Genomic DNA, 22,938 nt, shown 5'->3' on the forward strand with positions numbered 1-22,938 from the left:
AGGGATTTTGCTTTCTTGACATTAGAGACAACCCTATCAAGATTATGTCTTCACAGGAGGTCAACCGCACGTTGCTTAACTACTGAAGGCTTGAGTTTTACTGGCTGTAAATTCTTTTTTATGGCTGAAATCGCTTTTTCTGAAAACATGTCATCCGGCATAATTACGAAATAACCTTCCTTGTCAGATATTACTGGTCTAAGCTTATGCTCTACAAGGTGATTAACTAACGGTCGGACAGGGTCAGATGTCTTAAAAAGAGAATTTGATTGTTTAATGCTAGCAATGCAATCTGAAATACAGTGTGAGCATTCTTCTTCCGGGACGAACCTGGTTATGCAGCACGGTATGCTTAAAACGTCACTGGGTTTTATGTTAGGCTTATAACAGTGCTAAGGACCTAAAGCAAGGGTTTTTCCATGGGTATCACTTATGATGGCTTCTCCAAGAAGCAGTACGTTATTTGATGGTGAATTTTTAGAAAGGTGTTTCCTCTTGCTTTGTTGGAGCTCCGAAAGTTTCATCCTCCACAGGAAGTCTGCATGTTGCACGGCTAACCAATTCCAATCGGCGTAGGGGCGGCTGCAATGGCGACTGTCTCCCAGGGCCGTGCAACGGACCTTTAGACACTCCTGATAGAACCTAACTTGGCGCCATGATTCAGCGGAAAGAATAGCTACAGTCCTCCTGGCATGCCCAGTTGATGGTTGAAGGAAGCCGCACATCATTCCAACTTCCAATGGGGCGACACGATTACGTCTAAACCACGACATGGTTCTAGCGCGAAACATACATATCGCAATTACGGAAGCTAACGAAGCAGGATTGTGCAGATAAGTAGGGGAACATGGAAAAGGGCTCAGAGTACTGGAAACGAAGCTTAGAACGACAGAAAGCTGAGCTAGTTGGTAAGGATTCATTATTCAAAAAAGAGGTGAGGCGTGCAGACAGAACACAAGAGTAGAGAAGTGGACAACATGAACGCCGACTATCAACTGTGGGGATGCGTGACTCTCGCGCGTCCCCTGATGTTTTTCCCGTATAGCACACCTCCTGTACTACCGCTTCGCCGCGTGGCCTGCGTGACGCCCGTGGCGGTCGATGTGGTTGAAGCGCAGTGCGACAGATGGCGCGAGTGTTGCGCTGCTAACGCCGCCGACAGGCGAGGTTACCTGGGCGCCGAAAGGAAGGCGCTTGCTCTCTTTGGGTTCGAGAAGCAAGCGGGACGGACGTGCCGTGCCGCGCGCCGACCGATGCTTCGGCGAGACCATCTCGTGTGGCCGCCTTCGAACGCGCCACGATTCGCGTGACTATACACGCGAACGACCAGGCGTTGGGATCCAGCATGGGGCGAACACATTCGCTCGCTTCCAGTCGCGGTGAGTCGGACTTCTAGATTTGTCGCGCGCCCGTCGGCATGTTTTGTGGATAGCAACTCGGCTAGCAGGCATTGATCTAAGAAAGGTGCAATAAATGCCCTTGTGATTGTTTGCACTACTGTGTTGTCATTCCTTTGTCCCAAGAGTACCAGAGGAGAACCCCACACAACTAAAGCAATGACTGAGGCAAAAAAAGAAATAAGACACAAAACTCATCTGCACAAGCTCAGGAATGCTATGTGTAATAGCAATAGCAGTAATAGCAAAAAAAGAGTAGTGGCCATTTCGTACATTCATTCAGTGTCGCACAGGCTTAAAAAAGTTGCAAGTAGATTTGATGTTAATGTTGCTTTCACTGCTCCCAATAAGCTAGGTAAGATACGCGCTGCCGCGCAGAGGAAAAAGGAGCAGATAAAAGGAAAAAAGAACAGATATTTGTTCTACTGACTGTCGTATGGGTGTGGTTTATAAAAATTCCCCTTAGCTGTGGCCAGTTCTACGTAGGGCAAATGGGACGGTATATCAATCAGAGGCTAATGGAACATAAAAGGTCATTAACCGGTGGATCGCCTTCTAATCTTTCCCTACATTGCCAAGATTGTAACTGCACGCCAAAGTTAGATGAATGCGCAATATTGTACAGGCATAAGAATGAAGATACGCGTCTTATGGTAGAGGCATGGCATATATATAATGGTGGAAGTGCATGCGTGAGTCAGCCTTCGATTACATTATATAAGGAAGAGATCAAGTGCCTTAACAGTTATCTCTCACGTAGACCGGCACATGTACCTGACTGACACGTGGCATTCCTGTGCTTGTGCAGATGAGTTTTGTGTCTTCTTTCTTTTTTCGCCTCAGTGCTCCCTTCAGTTGATAGTCAGCATTTGTGTTGTCCACTTCTCTACTCTTGTGTTCTGTCTGCACGCCTAACCTCTTTTTTGCATAATGAATCCTTACCAACTAGCTCAGCTTTCTGTCATTCTGACTTTTTTTCTCATTTTTCTGAACACATGGTTTTTGGTCACTTTGCTTTTTGCTGTATCAATATTATTACGTAGAAAGACGGAGATGAAACACTATATACAAGCATATTTACAACGTAATACGCCGCAATTGGCCAAGAGGCAACAGCCCGCGCTAGCCTCAAATCGTCGTCATCGTCTTCACACTGCTCGCCTCTTTGTCATCGCAAATGCTGTTCCGTAGCACTACCCCTGGCGGCAAAAGCCCCGTCCCAGAGCAACTAAAGGTCAGACTCAGAAGCAGTGTAGAAGGTCTTGAGCCTACTGACGTGCACGACATCACTAGATGCCAGAGTAGAGGACGAGGTTGAGCTCACAGGAGCACTTTCGTACGTCACAGGCGTCTCCTGGCGCAGCACGCGGTAGGGCCCTGTGTATCGCGAAAGGAACTTTTCTGAAAGTCAGACGTGACGAGAGGGCGACCACAGGAGCATCAGCGCAGCAGGCGATAACTGTACATCACGGTGGCGGGCGTTATACACACGCTGCTGAGTGGTTTGCGAGGCCGTCAGTCGAGCACTGGCAAGCTGGCGTGCATGGTCGGCGAGGGCGATGGCGTCGCGCGCATATTCGCTTGTTGAGATCACAGCAGGAGGAAGTGCCATGTCAAGGGGCAATGTTGGTTCGCGACCGTAGAGTAGACAAAATGGAGAAAATCCGGCGTTGTCATGCCAGGAAGAATTATATGCAAATGTGACGCAAGGAAGGGCAATGTCCCAGTCGTGGTGGTCCTTGGAAACGTACTTGGACAGCATATCGGTAACAGTACGGTTTAACCGCTCTGTCAGGTTATTGGTTTGAGGATGGTATGAGGTAGTCAGCTTGTGTTGAATGGAGCAGGAACGCACAATGTCGGCGATAACTTTGAAGAGGAAGTTACGACCACGGTCGGTAAGCAGCTGTCGCGGGGCACCACGAAGCAAGATAATGTCACGCAAGAAAAAGTCCGCGACATCAGTGGCGCAACTGGTAGAGAGAACCCGCGTGATAGCGTATCGGGTAGCGTAATCAGTTGCGACGGCTACTCATTTGCTCCCAGAGGATGACGTAGGAAAGGGACCGAGGGGGTCTAATCCAACACGAAAGAACGGTTCCACAGAGACGGTGATCGGCTGGAGATGACCAGCAGGTAGCACCTGAGGTGTTTTCCGACGCTGGCAGGGATCACAGGCAGCAACATAGCGTCGGATGGAGCTAGCGAGACCAGGCCAATAGAAGCGGCAGCGGACACGGTCGTCCGTGCGGGTTAGCCCAAGATGTCCTGCAGCGGGTGTGTCATGCATCTCAAAGAGCACAGTCTGTCGTAGATGTCTCAAAGAGCACAGTCTGTCGTAGAAGAAGATCAGATCCGTCAGGGAGGAAGTTCCTTCGGTACAGAATTCCGCCCTGGAGGACATATCGGCAAACGGATGCGTTGGTAGGTGTAGAGCGCAGACGCTCGATAAGTGCTCGCAGCGATAGGTCTCGGTACTGCTCATCGGCAATGTTAGCGAAGGCAGACACAGAGAAAATGCCGTTGGCGGTACTACTATTGGCGTCGTCAGGCTCGTCTACCGGGTAGCGAGACAGGCAGTCAGCGTCCTTGTGTAGTCAGCCAGATTTGTAGGTGACAGAATACGAATATTCTTGAAGGCGTAAGGCCCAGCTACAAAGTCTTCCTGTAGGATCTTTCAGTGAGCATAACCAGCAAAGCGCATGATGGTCTGTGACAACGGAAAAGGGTCGGCCATATACATATGGGCGGAACTTCGCAACCGCCCAAACTATGGCCAGACACTCACGCTCAGTGATGGAATAGTTGCACTCCACGGGTGAGAGGAGCTTGCTGGCGTAAGCGATAACACGGTCGTGGTCGCGCTGGTGTTGTGCCAGTACTGCGCCAATTCCGTGACCGCTGGCATCAGTACGAACTTCGGTAGGCGCAGAAGGACCGAAATGGGCCTGAACGGGAGGCGTTGTGAGAAGGTCGATAAGATGCGAGAAAGCAGAGGCCCCGTTATTACCCCACTGGAAAGGGGGGTCTTTTTTCAAAAGCGTGGTTAGTGGTCATGCTATGGCCGCGAAATTTTTGACGAAACGGCGGAAGTACGAACAAAAGCCGATGAAGCCGCGCACATCCTCGACACACTTTGGAACAGGGAAGTGCATAACAGCATGCATCTTGCCTGGGTCCTGTTGCACTTTGTTCACGTCAACGAGATGTCCAAGGATGGTCATCTGGTGACGGCCGAATTGGCGCTTTGACGCGTTGAGTTGCAGACCGACTCGAAAAACGTCCAGGACTGCTGAGAGGCGCTCGAAGTGCGTAGCGAACATTGGGGAGAATACTATAACATCGTCCAAGTAGCACAGGCACATTGACCATTTGAAACCGTGAAGAAGGGAGTCCATCATACGTTCAAGAGTGGCAGGAGCGTTACATAGACCGAACAGCATAACTTTGAATTGATAAAGACCGTCGGGTGTTACAAAGGCAGTCTTCTCGCGGTCAAGATCGTCCACGGCAATCTGCCAGTAGCAGGAGCGAAGGTCAATAGAGGAGAAATAGCGAGCACCGTGGAGGCAGTAAAGGGCGTCATTAATCCGAGGTAGGGGATACACGTCCTTTTTGCTAACCCTGTTAAGGTGCCGATAATCCACGCAAGAGCGCCATGATCCATCCTTCTTTTTCTTACCAGTACAACAGGTGACACCCATGGACTACATGACAGTTCAATAATGTTCCTGGCAAGCATTTTGCGAACTTCGGCATGAATAACTTGACGCTCAGCCGGTGACACTCAATACGGGCAGCGATGAATAGGAGGGGCATCGCCAGTATTAATGCAATGTTTAACAGCTGTAGTTCTGGCCAAAGGACGATCGTTAAAGTAAAAAATTTCGTGGTAGGAAAACAACGTGGTAGAGCTCACGAGCGTGCTCGGACGGCATGTCGGGCGCAATCATTTTCTGTAAGTCGGCGATGGTACAAGTTGCTGGCTGCGATGGTAGAGGAGGATCGGCTGGACTGTCGTCTATTGCAATAGATGCTATTGAGTGATTCTCGAATGAGCAAAGATGGGGCAGAGACATCCCGCGTGGCAGCACTTGTGTCGTCAAGCCAAAATTGACCACTGGCAGGGAGACACGATTCGCTGTAATAGATAAAACTGTATGACGTACTGTGATCCCCTGTGTAAGGAGGACATCTTGCATAGGAGCCGCGATGTAGTGACCGTCAAGGACTGGTGGGGATGACACGAAGTCAACGTTAGTCAGTGCCGAAGGTGGCAAGCAAACGAAGTCGACGGAACTGAGGCGACTGGGGTGTAGTTCAGCGGGATCCAGAACAGGCAGGTCAAGGCGGAGAGTACTGGCAGAACAATCGATGAGAGCAGAATGTGGAGAGGAAGTCTAAGCCGAGGATGATGTCGTGGGGGCAGTGGGCAATGACTGTGAATAGCACGATTGTTGAGCGATCGGCGAAGGAGACACGGGCGGCACACATACCAATTACGGGGGCTGTTCTGCCAATGGCGACACGGACAACAGGTGTCGTGGTGGGCGTTATTATTTGCCTCAGCCGTTTACGAAGGTCAGTGCTCATTACCAACAAACGTGCCCCAGTGTCTATAAAAGCAGAGGCAGAAACACCGTCGACTTGTACGTCAAGAAGGTTCCGATGAGTGGGCAACGTCAGTAGAGGATTTGGCGGCGTAGGGAGCAATGCAGCTACACCTCGAGACATTGCATCGTCTAGTTTTCTGGCTGGGCGGGGCAGCCGAAGGGAGTCATCGAATAGCAGCGACAGGGCTGGGAGGGAGCGAGATTGTCGTCGTTGGGTTGAAGGCGAACGAGAATAGGGCTGGTTCAGCACAGGAAAATCAGTGGCGGCATTATCGGAGCGGGCGGCATAGGGACGAGAAGGGCCACCTGAAGGGCGAGAGTAGGCAGTATAAGTCGACTGGGTCGGGGAACTCCAGCAATTGTGACAGTGCCGAAAAATGTACCCAATTCGATGGCAGTGAAAACAAATGGGCTTGTCGTCAGTAGTGTGCCATTCAGATGGGTTGCGGAAACGTGGTGAGTAAGAAGAAGCGCGACAGTGCGGAATCAAAGAAGTCAGTTGGGTATCAGGGCGATGGGCCGAGCAAATGGTGTGAGGACCCATGTTTGCAAACTCCTGGCGGACAACTGCCTGGATCTGGAAAACCGTGACTGCCGGTGTGTTGGAGGGGCTGGAGTCTAAGGCAGCCGGATAGGCGGCCTCGATCTCACGCCGGACGGTCCTGGTAACATCGGCAGTGTTGTTGGGACGAGGAGCGTCGGCACAGGAAGCTGTCACTGGGGTGTTCGGCAGGCGGGCAAACTGCTGGTCAATACGTCAGCTTTTAGCGAGTTCTAGGCGGCACTCTTTTATAACTGCATCCACCGTTGCCACGTTGTTGAAAACGAGCAAGCTGAAGGCGTCATCGGCATTGTCTTTGAGGATATGGGAAACCTTGTCTGACTCAGTCATGTGTGCGTCAACTTTGCGGCATAGAGCCAAGACCTCCTGAATGTATGTGACGTAGGGCTCTGTTGACGTCTGCACACGGCCGGAAAGCGCCTTCTGCACGGCAAGTTGGTGACCATAGGGGTTTCTGAACAAGTCTCGAAGCATTTGCTTAAACGAATCCCAACTGGTGAGCTCATCTTTGTGCATCCAACACCGAACTCGAGGTCTGCCACCGAGGTAAAAGACTACGTTGGCGAGCATGATAGTAGGGTCCCACCGGTTATTGCGGCTGACGCGTTTGTACAGGCTGATCCAGTCCTTGACGTCTTCCCCATCTTTGTCCGAGAATATGCCAGGATCACAGGGAGTGGGGAAAGTGATGTAGGTCGTCGAAGCGGCAGCCGGTGGAGTCTAGTTGCCGTCGCCGGGAGCCATGAAGGAAGCCTCGACGGACCGTCCACTGCAAAGCTCCGTGACTTACGTACAGGGAACGTCCACATCCACCAGATATGTTACGTAGGAAGACAGAGACGAAAAGCTATATACAAGTATATTTACAAGTAAATGCGCCGCACTTGGCCAAGAGGCAACAGCCCGCGCTAGCCTCTAATCGTCGTCGTCGTCTTCACCCTGCTCGCCTCTTTGTCATCGCAAATACTGTTCCGCAGCAATATCATTGGATCTAGGAGAGCTAGAGCTATTTTTTTTTTCAGCTCCAATTTTTTGTTACTGACATTTACATTTGCTCTTACTATTGATACTGCGAACACAGAACTTCAGTAGGCTGTAAAATGACAATTGTTCAATTTCGAATCTGTTTTCTGGACTATTTGTGGACTATTGATTGACTAGTGTCTGTCTGAAAAACTTTATTACAGATATATAACAGGGAGGAAGTTTGAGGTGGCCTGAAGGAGGCCACCTCTCACAAGCACTAGGTGGGCTCCTCATTACAGGAGCACATTGGTGGCGGCCATGGCTTGAGCTCGGTTAACCAGGGCCTTCTGGCTTGCCAGGTTGGAGCAGCCGAGCAAGGCTGCTCCAGGGTGGGGTTGGATTTTGGGGCGAGGCTCGGGGTTGATTTGCATGCCCACACCATGTGGAAGACTTTCCTGTAGAGGCAGCATCGAAGTGTTTTAAAATTGCCAGGTGCAGCAGTATCTTGGTGTAAAGACAGAGGAGTGTGGGTTCCTCTGCTTTTGTAAGGCCCTTACAGTGCTTACGATAAATTGTGTGACTGAATTAGTATAATTGAGTAATTTCTCAAAAAGTGAGGACCGAATTGGGTTCAGGATCCGTTGCGGATCCGTTCAGGATTCGTTGCTCGGAGAGTGAGCATGTGGGCGGCATCGTCTGCTGTTTAGTTGCCTTCGAGGCCCATGTGAGCAGGAGCCCATATGATTGTTTGAGACACGGGGGCCCCAAGGTAGTTGCTGTTTTAAAGGATGTGATATGCAAGGAGACAAATGTACCCCTGTTTAATATTTCTGCAGACTCCTCTCGAGTCGGTGATGATGACTTGTGAGTCCTCGTCTGCGGCAGCTAGTGCGATGGTGACCTCTGCCACATGTGTTACGTCTTGAGCTCTAAACGTTAAGTCATTCACCGCAGTCTTTTGGTGGACAACAGCGGCCGTGTACCAACCCCCATGGCGAGGGCCGGAGGCATCCACATAGAAGATTGTTCCTATAGTGGCGGGCCAGTACTTCCGCCTGCGCAAGGCGCCTGCCACTGGGGTCGTGACATGTCATGTTGGCCGGGAGAGGGCGCATGTGCAGGGCATATCTCCAGACTTTGGGGATGCCTACGCACTCTTCCGTCACTGTTTGGTGCTGGATGTGTAGTGGGGCTAGTAGGTGGTGTCCCAACGGCGTCTCTGAAAGTCTTGTATGTTGATTGGTCAAGTGTGCTTCCCGGAGCTTTGCGAAGGCATTTACCATCCCCAGGTGCATGAGGTGCTGGTTGGACGTGTTCATAGGGAGATTGAGGGCTCGCTTGTACATCTTTCTGAGAATCGCCTCTGGCGTTTGGTTCATCCCACAGCGCCGGTTCTGCTTACCAAAAGTGGCCCACTTGGCACTCTCATCACAGCGGGAGGCCTCAACCCAGAAGGCCTCCCATACACCCATTGAAAGTTTGAGAATAGGTAGAGGACGTTTAGACCCCAATGCCTCTAGTCATTCACTTTACCAGGTGTGACTGCTCTCCCATCGAGCGCCAGCTTTCCTGAGGGAAACTTCAGAGGGTATCAGCTACTAGATGGTTCAATTGGTCTTTCGCCCCTATACCCAATTCTGATGATCGACTTGCACGTCGAAATCGCTTCGGATTTCCACCAGAGTTTCCTCTGGCCTTGTCCTGCTTGGGCCTTCTATCACATTACTAGATGCCGAATTTGACTTCTTGCGCAGCCGCCTTTGATGGGCGTGTGCGTGTGCGTGTTCTCTTCTGCTTGGCATGCGCATGCGTGACAAGAGGATATATATATGCACCATCCTTCCTTCCATTAAACAGCTGTGAGTAGCACTTGTCCTTGTTCGCCTTTCTTGTTTCCATGTTTTGATCACGTTAAGTTACTACTTCAATTATGGATGACCAACTAGCCCAACAATTAACTCTTCTACATCTTGGAGACTATGTTCTTTCTCTAAGAGGTATTCTGCGGAGAAGCGGCAGCAGATAATGTCTAATAAATGGTAGCCATGACATTTATTGGCGCTTGCAGTACTAAAGAAGCATGGCCTTTAAGTTTCGTGGCTATTATTCAAGGGAAAGCGTCGCTTCGATACGTGTTTGGTCGCCACCTACGCAGCGTGCAGCCGGCGCAACTGCAAAAGTACAACGAAGACAAACGTTGCAGCAGGTTGTGACGTGTTTTGCGAGTGCATTTTAGAGTGCAGTTCTTGTTCCTAAAGCGAGCATCAGCAGCGCAAAAGCGCGTTTATAGTTCAATGTTTTTGGTGCAGGTTGCATGTGGCCAGTCGCACTACGTTGCTTGCGCCGCACCAGCCAAAATGCCGCCCCCTCTAGGCGTGCGCGCCATACCTGTGAGCGCTGCTCTCTTCGAAGCATGTGCAGAAGGATCCCCAACCCGTGCGATGCTTTGAACAGCTGTCTGCGACCCTCGATGAAGCGGCGTGGGCCCCATTTTTTCTCCACACCATGCACTGTGGGTTGGCGTGGCGAATGCACGGATGGAGCAAGAGCCATCTTGACGTTGGGCACCTCAGACAGCATTGTTTGCATTCGGTTACGTTGGCTGCGCCAGTTCATTGAACTATACATGTGGTTCTCAACAAGGTGACGTAGCGTGTGCACGCATGCTCATGGTGTGCCGGACTATTATGCACCTTAACTGAGCAATTTTTTTTCTAACTTACATTATTTTGAATTTTGTATAATTCAAATTTTTCTAGCATCCCCGCAGATTTCGAATTAACAATTTTTACTGTATCGTCTACCTTGATTTTGCCAAAGCGTTCGACAAGGTAGCTCATCAAAGCTTAATATTAAACCTCTCTCACTTTAACTTGCACCCTAATGTCCTAACATGGATAAAATAATTTCTTAGTAACCAATCACAGTCCATCAGTATTAACAAAACTACTTCACAATTTCTTCCCATAACATCAGGAGTCCCCAAGTATCTGTTTTAGGTCTCTTCATGTTCCTAATATACAGGAACGATTTACCATTGCATGTTACCTCCCATATTTGTATGTACGCTGGCGATTGCATTGTCTATTGATCTATCACTAACAATAATTACTAGACCTCTGCAGAATGACCTGAAAAGCATTACAGACTGGTGTGACCCTTGGTTAATGATCTTAAACACTAATAAATGTAAATCTATCTAAATTTCTTGCAGCCATAATCGGTATCACTGTTACTACACTACTCACAATAATCCTGACTTTGAGAGCTGTGTAGCTTTCTCTTTGTGACCACAGAGTACGAACTGTGGTGTCTTTTTTTTCATATTGTGTATCTGCTGGATGTGCTTTGCACTTTTACTCTGTCCTGCTGACTTTTGATTATATTTTTGTATTATACTGTCTTCTACCATTTTGCTGTGTTTTTTAAAATTTCTTTTGTCAACTACTTTTGTTACACCCCCCTGTTTGGTCTTTCGACCGCAGTATGTTGTAAATAAATAAAAACAAAATTAATTACTGACATCCCAATCAACACTGTGGACTAAACTAAGTACCTAGGTATTGCGATCATGCATGAGCTAAACTGGTGCTCACATGTGACTAACATCACATCATCTGCTAACAAAACCTTGCAATTTCTTAAATGCAACCTCCCCAACGCTCAACAGGTAAAATTACTAGCATATAGAACACTTGTTAGGCCTAAATTCAAATATGCATCACCTGTGTAGCACCCTCCCTAGATTTACCTCAGCAACGCATTAGAATCCATACAGAATTGCGCCGTACGATTAATCCACTCGTCATACTTATATGATATCAGCGTTTCACGGTTAAATGTAGACACTGGTTTGGATACGTTAGAGCACCGTCACTGCATCGCGAGCATATGATTATTTCATAAATTCTACACCAGTTCCTTTCGCCACAAACCTTACATTTTACCACCTTCACGCATATCTCTGTGCACAGGCTATCCACTAAATGTTGCTCGTCCTAGTGCATGTACTGTCGCCTGCTCGCCGTCAGTTTTTCATCGCACAGCTAAAGACTGGAACGGCCTTCCCCCCACATCATCGCCATCACAAATTCATCCGCCTTCACGGAAGAAGTAACTGTTGTAATAATACTTAATCGTTGTTGTCGTTGATGATTGTTCATGAAGGCACTGCAGCGTTTGATGCATATACTGTCATTTATTCTTCATCAAAACTTCTTCAAGTTGCAGTTATACAAATAAGTGCACTTCCTTTAGCACCTCAAGATCTTGTACGGGTGGTCATTACAAGGAGCTTGCGCACCAGCTCCTCTGAGTCATTCTGCCTTCGTCCGCTCTCCCAGCTTCCCACAGCACAGCCTGCACCGCCGAGACGTCCCCCACACAGCAAAACCAACCAAATTCTTAAATTTGAGGAGAGTCTCGGGGTATGGGGAAGCCGTCAGCGGAGGGAAGCGTTGTTCTGTTCTTATGGGAGAGCATCTTGAGTATCTCAATTCACGATACAAACAGAAGAACCAGACAAACACAACAAAAGAACATTTGTGAGCACAAATGTCGCAACAGTAACAAGTGTTCTGTAAGATAACATCATCGACAACCTTCTGTAATATCTTTTTGGACAGTAAAACCTTGTTAAACTGCACCCGTTTAAACAGTAGTTTCGTTTTAAAAGTAGTCAAGTCAATTGCCCGACTCAGCGACCATTGCACATGATGTGTTTTGTATCCGCATAAACTATACTAGCTTATTGCGTGTGTATCGTTTAACACGTAGTGTTACCACTCTTCGTCACGCAATCACGGCGGTGCACCGTCCCCATTGCACGGCCCGGCAGAACAAGCATCAAGGATGAGAACAATGGCCTCCAAGTGCCCTGTGCGTTTGCGCATGAAGCGACATAAACATCAACATCATTTCTGCGTCGTGCAAGCAAGGACTCGCATCATGCTGAAGCTCGGATAAAAAAAACGCCAGGTGCTCAGCATAGAAGAAAAATTTGACATCGTTCGTGCTATCGAACGTGACACGAAGAAGTCGGCGCTGGCAAGTGACAGCAATCTACCGTTGACTATGATATGTGGCATTTGGAATGCGAAGAAGCTGCTCGGCAGTGCTGCTGCAACCGCGACGAGATGTCGGCTACGAGGTCAAGGCCAATACCCTTGTCAAGTGGGCAAGTGCACTTACAGGAAGTTCACTTCGGGACTTTGAGTGACACTTTAGGCTGCGCGATGCTAAACGGAAAAAGAGAGCGGACTCGCACTAAAAAAAATTTCGACAGACTAAAATTATGTTTTTTGAAGATGTAGATAAAAATAAAAAACTTCTAAAAAGCGATTGCTTTAGTTGTATAATAAATAAAAATCAATCTTAATCTATATTTACTCAACAAAAAACGAAAATATTTTCATCATAAGAGTGTTCCAAGTCAAGGGCGGCCAAGACAAATGCCTAGCCAATCCAGAACAACATGGCAGTGTGCGACGAGGCGGCATTTGATCCTCCTAGAACAGAATATCAGCGAGTTCTGTTTGATTATTTTGTTAAAAGCTTTTCAACAGCTAGAATGAACTGTATCCTTTTACTATGCATTACATTTTATATTGTTGAGACCGCCGGCGGTGAGGCTATGCACTCGACCAGCAAAGTGCGTTCCGTGAATGCACTGCAACCAGAGTGCACTTTTCTGTGAGCACACTCCTCTTGTGACATTTAGATTTAGGAAAGTACACTTAAAACCGAATGCAATCTCCATAAGTGCACTTAACTTGCCCGCTTGACAGGGGCATAACAATTCTGTTGCCCGAAGTGAATAACTACTTCATGTTTTTGCCCTTTTATCACACTCCCTCTGAGTTCTGTTTTTGACAGGTAAGTGGGCGATCTCATGCTATCTCAGTTAAGCAGTACTACCGTTTAGTGTGTACTTTTTCCGAGCTCCGGCCAACTACGGTTTAATGAGGTTTCACTGTATATAGTAAAACCTCCTTAAACTGTACCCACTTAAACAGTAGTTTCGTTTTAAAAGCAGTAAAGTCAAATCCCCAACTGGGCGACCATTAAACATATTTTGTTTTGTATCCGCATAAACTGTACCAGCTTATTGCGTACGTATCGGTTAGCACGCAGTGTTTCCACTTTTCATGGTCATGTGTTGTCCCCGTCGGGCCGCCTGTCAGAACAATAAGCCTCAGAGAACAGAACAATGGCCTCCAAGTGCCCCATGCATTTGCGCATGAAGCCCCATCACCATCAACATCATTTTGGCATCGTGCAGCATCGTGCAAGCAAGGACTCATGTCATACTGAATGAAGCTCGGATAAAAATACTGGGTTCTCAGCATAGAAGAAAAATTGGACATCATTCGTGCTATCGAACGTGGCATGAAAAGGTTGGCGATGGCACGCGACAGGAAATTACTTTTGACTACGGTGTGTGGCATTTGGAATGTGGAGTTGCTCGGCAGCGCTCCTGCGACCACGAGAAGATGTCGGCTACGAGGTTCGATTTTTCGTCATCGTTGCCTCTGTTGCCGAAGCGTTGCCTAACGACAGTGATGAGGATGACATGGAAAGCGACAGCACAGGTGATTCAGGCCCGACAGTGGCAAAAGCTGCATGTTACGTCGGCCTCATGAATGCAATTGTCGCGACGAGAACCCGTGCACGGAGAATATGCAACGCCAACGAGAAATCTTCCATGCGAGTGTTTGCAGCTTCAGTAAGTTTAAGGCCGCTGTTGTCGCTGCTAGGCCACCGCGGAATCAAAGAGAAATAACAGGCTTTTGTTGCATGAAGTGAATAAATACTGCATGTTTCTGCCCATTCATCGCACTCTCACCAAGTTCCGTTTTTGACAGGCAAGTGGGCGATCTCGTGCTATTTCGGTTAAGCAGTACTACTGTTTAGTGTGTACTTTTTCCGAGCTTCAGCCAACTATGGTTAAACGAGGTTTCACTGTGCCCACCCCTTATGCAATACCTCGCAAGGGGTCTTTACGGTAACAAAACGAAAAGCAGAGAATGCCACTTGTGAAATAATTGTTGTGGCCCCAAAGTGCTCTATGTCCGTATATTGCTGCATTCCACTCCCCCTTTATTTTCAGGTTATCATGGTGGGTGCTAGAGTAAGTATTTCCTTCGTTTATGATACACACAGGTACTTACATTGACTATGGGTACGACTTGCTGTTAAATAGACACCACAAAATTACTCATCTCTTCATAAAGATCATAATTCCCAATTTTTCTGCGCAAGACTTAAGGCTTAGATTTGTCGCTGTATTGCCACACTCATTTGCAAGTGTCTGTAAATTTCCTTTCAGTGTCCGCTAGTAGCTCTATGTTGTCCAAATACATCAGTCCGGTGTCCTTCAGTTGCACCATTTGTCCATTATGCATGTAGGGTGAAAAAAAAAAAAACCTAATTCACTGTTTCCCAGTAATCTTTCTATGCCCTTAACACTTTTGTGACTGCGGGAAAATCGGTAGTTTTAGGGTAGTCTGGTAATTATTTTTTTTCCTGCCACAGGAAATGATTCATGTTGAAGTGTATGGTATCAAATCGTAGAAGAAGAAATTATCTTTCCAACGGTATTAATTTCAAACAACATTTTTATTAATAACAGTACGAAAAAATTAAGCAAACGAAAAAATCGCAACAAAAATGAGAAAGATCGATAAAGACATCAATGCTGCTTTGCACAAAAAAAATATTTTAAAAAATCGCAATATACATTTTCAACAAAATGAGCGTATGAAATCAGCCTGCAAATGTTAGCTCTGTATCTACAAAAGTTCTTCAGGAACACAAGAAAACATTAGACCTAGTGTCGTCTATCGTGCCACTGTGCGAAGCAGTTTCTCGACGAAGTCAAACAGAGGTTAGCTGCACGTTTCGCAGATTTGTTTTCTGCGCAACTTTTTTTTCTTCATAGCACAGTTTACAGTTTCTATATCTTTCCATTTTTTATGGTTGATGCTGTTGAACTTAAGGTGCACTTTGAGAGGGAACAGCAGGCGCAACTGGGGGGTCCGCAAAATGTGGCTCATCGTATCCCAGCAGCTGGTCGATTAGTTCTAGCCTGAAGGCAAACTGGTTGAAGTGCAAACTTCGCGATAATTCTGGGACTTCTGGATGCTGCTGATGATGCTCGTCAAACATCATAAAGCTATTTACTACAGCTATATCGATACAGTGGAAAAACTGTCTTTCACCAACGCACGGACTTCATAAGAATGTTGTAGGAGCATGCGCACATTGTATTTCTTGATCAGCACCGGCTTCTTCACGGACACTTCTGTCCTCATATTCCCAACTTTCTTTCTTCGCTTTGCAAGGACGAGTTTATTCGCTGTCTGCGCGGTAGACATATTCACAACCCACCTGTCTTTCCATTGCAGGTACAAAACATCCTGCTCCCGCAGCCATCGAACTTTGCCTTCTCTTTTCGCTTTTCGCCTTCTTTTCCCACTGTGTGCCTTTGAGTTCACTTGGAAAGCCACGCCAATCTTTCCACATTATCCCACATGGAAGTGTCTTGCGCTCCAGTAAATGAACAAACAAAGATGTGGAAGTGTAGGAATTGGCCAAAGAAATGATGCAACCCTGATCAAGATAATTTTTGCACAGCCGCGTCACAACATCGAATGCCAAACCTTGCACGCTAGGTTCTTCACGCTTTCCCGTATAGACGCTGACCTGAACAGTGTACCCCGTTTCTGAATCTGTCAATATCCATAATTTGTAACCCAATTTGATCACTTTATCCCTCATGTACTGGCGAATTCCAGACCGACCTTTTGATTTCACTATTTTCTCATCGACGGAGAGGTTCCGACGTGGTTGAAAAAACAACGTGGAAGAATCGTTATGTGCTGAAGCAGAGAGGATATGCGGTGAAGCTTGCCATGGGATGCGATGGTCGTCTTCCCTGGATCAGACACCCTCAGGAAGGCAAGCAACGCCTTGAACCATTTCCTTGGCATCACTGTAGGCAGAAGCCTGGAGAATAATCTGCGTGTGCTCCAATAACAATGCAAGCATGGGACTTGCACGATTCCCATGTATACGAGAAGTCCGATGAGCTTGAGCATCTCCTCTTGAGTGACTTCCTCCCACGATCTATCTCTCGCTGTATGTGGGCTTCTCGAAAATATGCATCCACGCATACTTTTTTGTGATGTTGCATATATCCCTGATGATTTCGGCGGTGAAAAACAACAAGAAATTGACGGCTCTTATGAACCGCCGCGCAGCACTCCGGAGCGCGATTCCAGGGTCCACTCCCGGCGGTCTTCGTGGACAAAACTCCACTCTCTGCGTGGCCGCCGGCAAATGGTCCTGTCTGAATGACATTGACACCCTGCAGATAGGAACTGTAACCTTTAGAACACACCGGAAATCCTTACAATGCGATAACATGGTCCGAGAAGAAAGCAAAAATCACCGGCGGATACTTGTCGATGTTTCACGGCGGTTTGCTGCACTGTCGTCGTCCGTACTGAAGTCCGACGAATCGAAGTCGTCTTCCAAGTTTCTGGTGCTGTGATCATCCACAAATTCGAGCCCAGATGCGTCGGAAACCGTCGAAACTCGCCGTTTCCATGGAGCGGATGCGCACGACGTAAATGCCGTCTCGGAAACAACGAGCGCTCGTCACCCCGACTATGCAGGCGCTTTAAAAATCCCTACACGGTGGAAAAGAGAAACACAAATCTGAACCTGATAAAATAGTCTCTCTTTAACCTGTTCGATGGCACTAGCTGTCCGAAGCACTCGGAGAGGCACCCAAATTCAAACTTGTACCACCGAGAACATACTGTCAACAGCAATAGGTGCGGTCACGAAAGTGTTAACCTAATGCACTGTTTAGTTTGCAGGTGCTACCTGATGACCGCTGTGGGCACTAAGCACAATCAGCCATGGCGTCCAAGATATATGGTGCTGCGCGACACAGCCCACGCAAATCTCGAACACTGTGAGCCATGCCGATGCATTGCTCTCGGTGCGATCTGCAACGCATGCACTGGTGCTCACAACTGTGCTATTTGGCCCGATCTTGTTGCCTTTTGTTTATAAGTACTTACTGACCAGATACTGTCCACTAGACCCATCGCGGTTGCTTAGCGGCTTTAGTGTTGTACTCCTAAGCATAAGGTCACGGGATCAAATCTCGGCCACAGCGGCTGCATTTTGATGGGGGCAAAATGCAGAGACACCTACCACATTCATTCGAATCTAGGCCGATAGCTTTTTTTTCATATAATCATATGCCAAACCCTAGGGTCAGCATGAATTTTAGGATTTTAAAAAATGCACCAGTATTTAATTTAAATTTACAAATATGGTGCATCGCTAGCGCCGTTTAGAAAAGTCAGTGTTGCAGCCATTACTGGTGACAACGTTTTGACCTGTGTTGTATCGGCATGCAGCGTGGCGTTATCGTAATGGCACCAAACAAGTGATGCCACTAAAAGTTGTCCTAGTTGCAAAGGGATCATCAAATGTTCAAGCTGGGCGGGACTTGAGCATCGATAAGAAAAATGCCCATGATTGGAGGGGGCAATGGGAGATGCTTTTTGTGTGTGCTGGCCGCAATGAAGCGATGACAATAATAAGGAAGATGGCGACGAAGAGTAAGTTCAGCATGTTCATGTTCAATAAATGCCGTTTTCATTTTGTGAACGCTGTCCTTGCGTTTTTATTTCGCCCACAGTCAAACCCACTTATAACAATATGCAAGCGCCGTGACAATTCCATTGTTGTAACCGATAATCGTTTTTTTTTTTTTCAAGGATTTTGTATTCCATTACCTTTCGGCATGGACACTCAGAAGCCAGACTTCATCGTTATAACCGCTAACGCAGCTTGGGGGCATTGTAGTAAGTGGGTTATTTCCCCATAGAAAACATACAAAAGTTGATGGTGCAGCAGCTTTTCATTGTTATAACCAATATATTGTTAAAACCGGTATCGCTTGTGGAGTTCTCACACCCATGATCTTGGGACAAAGGAACGACAACACAGTAGTGCAAACAATCACAAGGGCATTTATTGCACCTTTCATAGATCAATGCCTGCTAGCCGAGTTGCTATACACAAAACATGCCGATGGGCGTGCGCGGAAGTCCGACTCACCGCGACCGGATAGCGAGCGAATATGTTCGCCCCTTGCTGGATCCCAACACCTGGTCGTTCGCACGTACAGTCACGTGAACGGTGGTGCGTTCGAACAAGGCCTCACGAGACGGTCTGGCAGAAGCATGGATCGGCGCATGCGCAGCACGTCTGCGCTGCTTGCCGTCCCGAACCAAAAAGGAAGCCCCTTGTGTTTTCCGCACCCAAGTAAAACCGCTGTGAGGCGGCGCTAGCAGCGCAACACTCGCGCCATCTCTCGCACTGCGCTTCAACCACTCCCACTGCCGCGGACGCCAGGCCACGTGGCGAAGCCGCACTGCAGGAGACGGGAGCTATGCGGGAAAAGAAGATATCAGGGGACACGTAAGAGTCACGCATCCCCACGAGTGAGTTCCGACTGTACATTCGAGGTAAGTTTCTTCTTCTTTTGTTTTTTTCTCTGGCTTCCGACTTTTGGGGGTCAGTTTACAATCGGGGCCAGCCTAGATTCATGTAAATATGGTATATACTAAGACTTAGGTGTACGTTAAAGAACTCCAGGTGGTCCAAATTATTCTGGCATGCTTCATGGTGTGTTTCATAATCATAACTTGGTTTTGGCACATAAAACTCCATAATGTAATTTTTTTAATACTGTTCACTAGGAACGTTCGGGGAATTCGTAAAATTATTTTTACTATTGAAGCTCTAGAACCTCGAATAAACAACATTCGCTATTTTAAATAATTTTTTGCTGCAAGTACAACTTCATTTTATCAAGCTTTGACTGTATTATAATTAACTTTGAAAGTGAAAGAGTCGGATAATTTAGTTTAATGCCACACCTTAGCTCTTCCGTTACCGCGAGAAAATTGTAGTTTTTTTATAGTTCTTGCAAATAATTATTTACCACCACAAATAATATTCCAGCACACACTGCAGCATAGCGTATTGTGCATAATGAAATGCTCTTTCCAAAAACATATGTATAGAACAAAGAAATTATTAGGTAAAATATAAAAATTCGAGAAAACGCAATTTTTACTGCCAACAACAATAAGAAAACATGATATCTACAAAAATATTAACGTCGAAAAAAATTCAGAAACTACGCTTCTAAGATAAATAAGCCAGGAATAGTGGCTGAAAAAATAAATGCTCAGTACACCGTCGTTCTTTGGATAAAAAAGAAACTAAGACAAGTTTACCGCTCGTGCCATGCGGTGAAGGAGTTCTTGGATATTGTGAACTGCATTTTATGAAGTATAGATGCATTCCTCAATTTTCCCACAAGATCTATGGTTTTTGTTCAAATTTGTGGTCCTCATAGCACATTTTGCAGTTCCACCTTTTCGGCATCTGCTGAGGATAGTCCGATGAGAAGTGCAAGGAACGTACTTTACCAGTTCATCATAGCTTTCATCGTATCTGGGCAACAACAGGATTATGTATTCAAGCATGTCTGTTCACATTTTTGTACATTGCCTTTATCACCTCTGCAGAGAAGAACAGTAGGAAGAAATCCCACGCCGTTGTAAACTGTCTTGCACTGATCCGTATTGCTGGGCCGAGATGTGCTACAGGTGGCCTTCTTGGCAGGAACGGAAGTTTCTTTGCTGCTGATGGCAGCACATGATAACCAAGCGAAGTATGCAACCTGAAGATAATCCGTAGAACTCTCAGGTTGTGTAAAAAGATTGGCAGATAAACATGCACAAGGAAGGAGACCACTCAAGACCATAAAGGAAACTCACCGGTGAACAGCTGTGGATGTCCTATGCTGATTCAAAACATTGTCGCCATCAGAGCTTCAATCTGCTTTACCGTCATCTTTGGAATCATAACTCGAGTCCTCACCACTAAATTCAAGTGCGGGTGCAGCATAGTTTCGACCAGGATGCTTTCTTCGTGAAGCAGCCACACGGGACGACGCCATGGGAGCGACTTTCGATAACTGCGCAGTGACAGCGGCAGCACCTCTTGCCAGGATTTTAAGAGAGAAGCTTTACCAAAACTCCGGGAAACTGGTTGCAAAAGCCGCGTCCACATGATGGACATGCGGCGGACCTTCAGAAATACACTTTAGTGGAATAAAAGGACTCTGACTCCAAACCAAAGCTCACTAGTGAACAGGTGGTATCATTTTCGGTTAATTATCACCGCTCAGTACTGTTGGATGGCAAAGCCGGCGATATAACTTAATTCGTTATGTGCTAGGAGTCACTTGATTACAACGTTTTGATGCTAGTGGGGCATAATCGTGAACAGCATTCTTTTTCTACAGCGTGGAAGAACTTGACAGCCACACTTCTTTTCACAACATATGCACATTAGCTCGCAAAATGGTCCGTAAAAATCACGACATCGCCGTAGTGCAAAACTTTAAACTGATTACAAAAGAGCAGTACCTGTACTAACCATTGGATGGCCTTATGTGGATAAGAAATGGCTCCAATCAGTCGAAACTGCTGATCCAAAACATAGTTCACCGGTGATCCATTTGAATAGGCTTGGTAAGAAGAGTTAATGGGACACTAAAAGAATTAAAATATGACCACATGTTCAACTGTGGTAGTAAATTGCCCTTCTAGAATACGAATCAGCTGCTCTTAGGATGACAGGAAGTTCGGTAAGCCATGCGACAGAAGATTGGCGGAAACACAACCTTGATGTTCCTGCATTTGCCAGCGACAACTTGGTGGATTTTGTCACTGTCTGCTTGAGCCCAGTCAACAGTAAAAATTCATTGTGTTGTAATTTGCCACAAGAGCTCAAATATGAGAAAATAATTTGGAATTTCTGACATTACAAAAACATACAGGTGTTGGAGGTTCGATTCTGAACTAAACAGTAAAACAGAAGTTTTGCCTTCACCATCTATTCTGGTAATTAACCTTTTACTTCGATATTAATGAAAACAGGGTTTCAAAAGAATGCTTTATCAAGAAAAACATGTTTTTCTTTCGTGCCCCTTTAAGCTTGCTCACACACAAACAGTTCACAAATGCTATGGCTAATCGCCCACTGACCTGTAGCAGAGGCTGTGGGGCAGAGGCATGTCGAGATAGAATGCCAGGACGGCCACCATCTGGGCCGCATACATGAGCCCTGCTGAGAGCGTGTAGCCCACGTTGCACGGCTCCTCTGGGGCAGGCCACGCACGTTCCTGTTGTTCAGCCACTGCATTGGCACGCAACCTCATTAATGGTCCTTCACCCTGGAAAGGCTGTATGCTGTATGAGGGAGAAGAAGTACAAACAGGATGAATGCACTTTTTCTTGCCTGTTCAAATTTTCAACTACAGTGCAACCTCGTTAAACCGTAGTTGGCCGAAGCTCGGAAAAAGTATATGTACTAAACGGTAGTGCTGGTTAACCGAAACAGCATGAGATCGCCTACTTACCTGTCAAAAATGGAACTCTGAGAGAGTTCGATGAAAGAGGAGAAAAATGCAGTATTTATTGGCGCTTCACTGTCTTCCTTTCTTCTGTCCCTTTTCAAGAAACGTATTTTGCACCACAAAGTATACCTAGAAAGTATTTATTCACTTCGCGCGATAAAAGTGTTATTTTCGGTTGATGCCGCAGCAGCCTAGCAGTGATCACAGTGGCCTCAAACTTACTGAAGCTGTGAGTCAACTTTTCTGCCAGCCCCCTCTTCTTGGCAAACACTCGCATGGCAGATTCCTCATTGGCGTTGCACGTTCTCCGTGCACAGGGGCGGCAGTGCTGCAGAAGTCGCGGAGCACCTTTCTTTTGCGGGGTGCTGTTCTCATTAAGACGATTGCATTCATGAGGCTGATGCGCAGCTTCTGCCACTGTTGGGCACGAATTGCCCGTGCTGTCGCTTTCCATGTCATCCTCATCACTGTCGCTAGTCGACACTTCGGCAACAACAGAGGCAACGATGGCAAAAAGTCGAACCTAGTAGCCGACATCTCTTCGCGATCACAGCAGCGCTGCCAAGCAACTTCTTTGCATTCCAAATGCCACACACCGTAATCAACAGCAGATCCCTGTCGCGCGCTATCACCGACTTCTTTGTATCACGTTCGATGGCGTGAACGATGTCTCATATTTTTTCTATGCTTAGCACCCGGCGTCTTTTTCATCCGAGCTTCGGCATGACGCAAATCCTTGTTTGCACAACGCCACAACGCTCTTTCTGAGCTAACCATCTGAGCTAACCAGGCGGCTAGCTACGAACGGGTGGATGTCTGATTTTTCCTTTATTCATTACTTCTTTCCACCTTGCGGGTTTCCACAGAACTACTACGTCA

General features: G+C 47.0%; 1 protein-coding gene across 2 annotated transcripts in view; it reads right to left on the reverse strand.

The window, feature by feature from the left end:
- Atg14 (autophagy related protein 14) overlaps positions 1–22,938 on the reverse strand; it is a 251,020-nt gene that overhangs the window by 109,282 nt on the left and 118,800 nt on the right. For both annotated transcript variants that reach the window (XM_065425403.2, XM_065425404.1), the window contains exon 8: positions 21,689–21,839. In XM_065425403.2, the coding sequence (XP_065281475.1) occupies positions 21,689–21,839 (151 nt within the window). The remainder of the gene's footprint in view (positions 1–21,688; positions 21,840–22,938) is intronic.

Source organism: Dermacentor albipictus, chromosome 7 (genome assembly GCF_038994185.2).
Source record: "Dermacentor albipictus isolate Rhodes 1998 colony chromosome 7, USDA_Dalb.pri_finalv2, whole genome shotgun sequence".
Lineage (NCBI taxonomy): Eukaryota > Metazoa > Arthropoda > Arachnida > Ixodida > Ixodidae > Dermacentor > Dermacentor albipictus.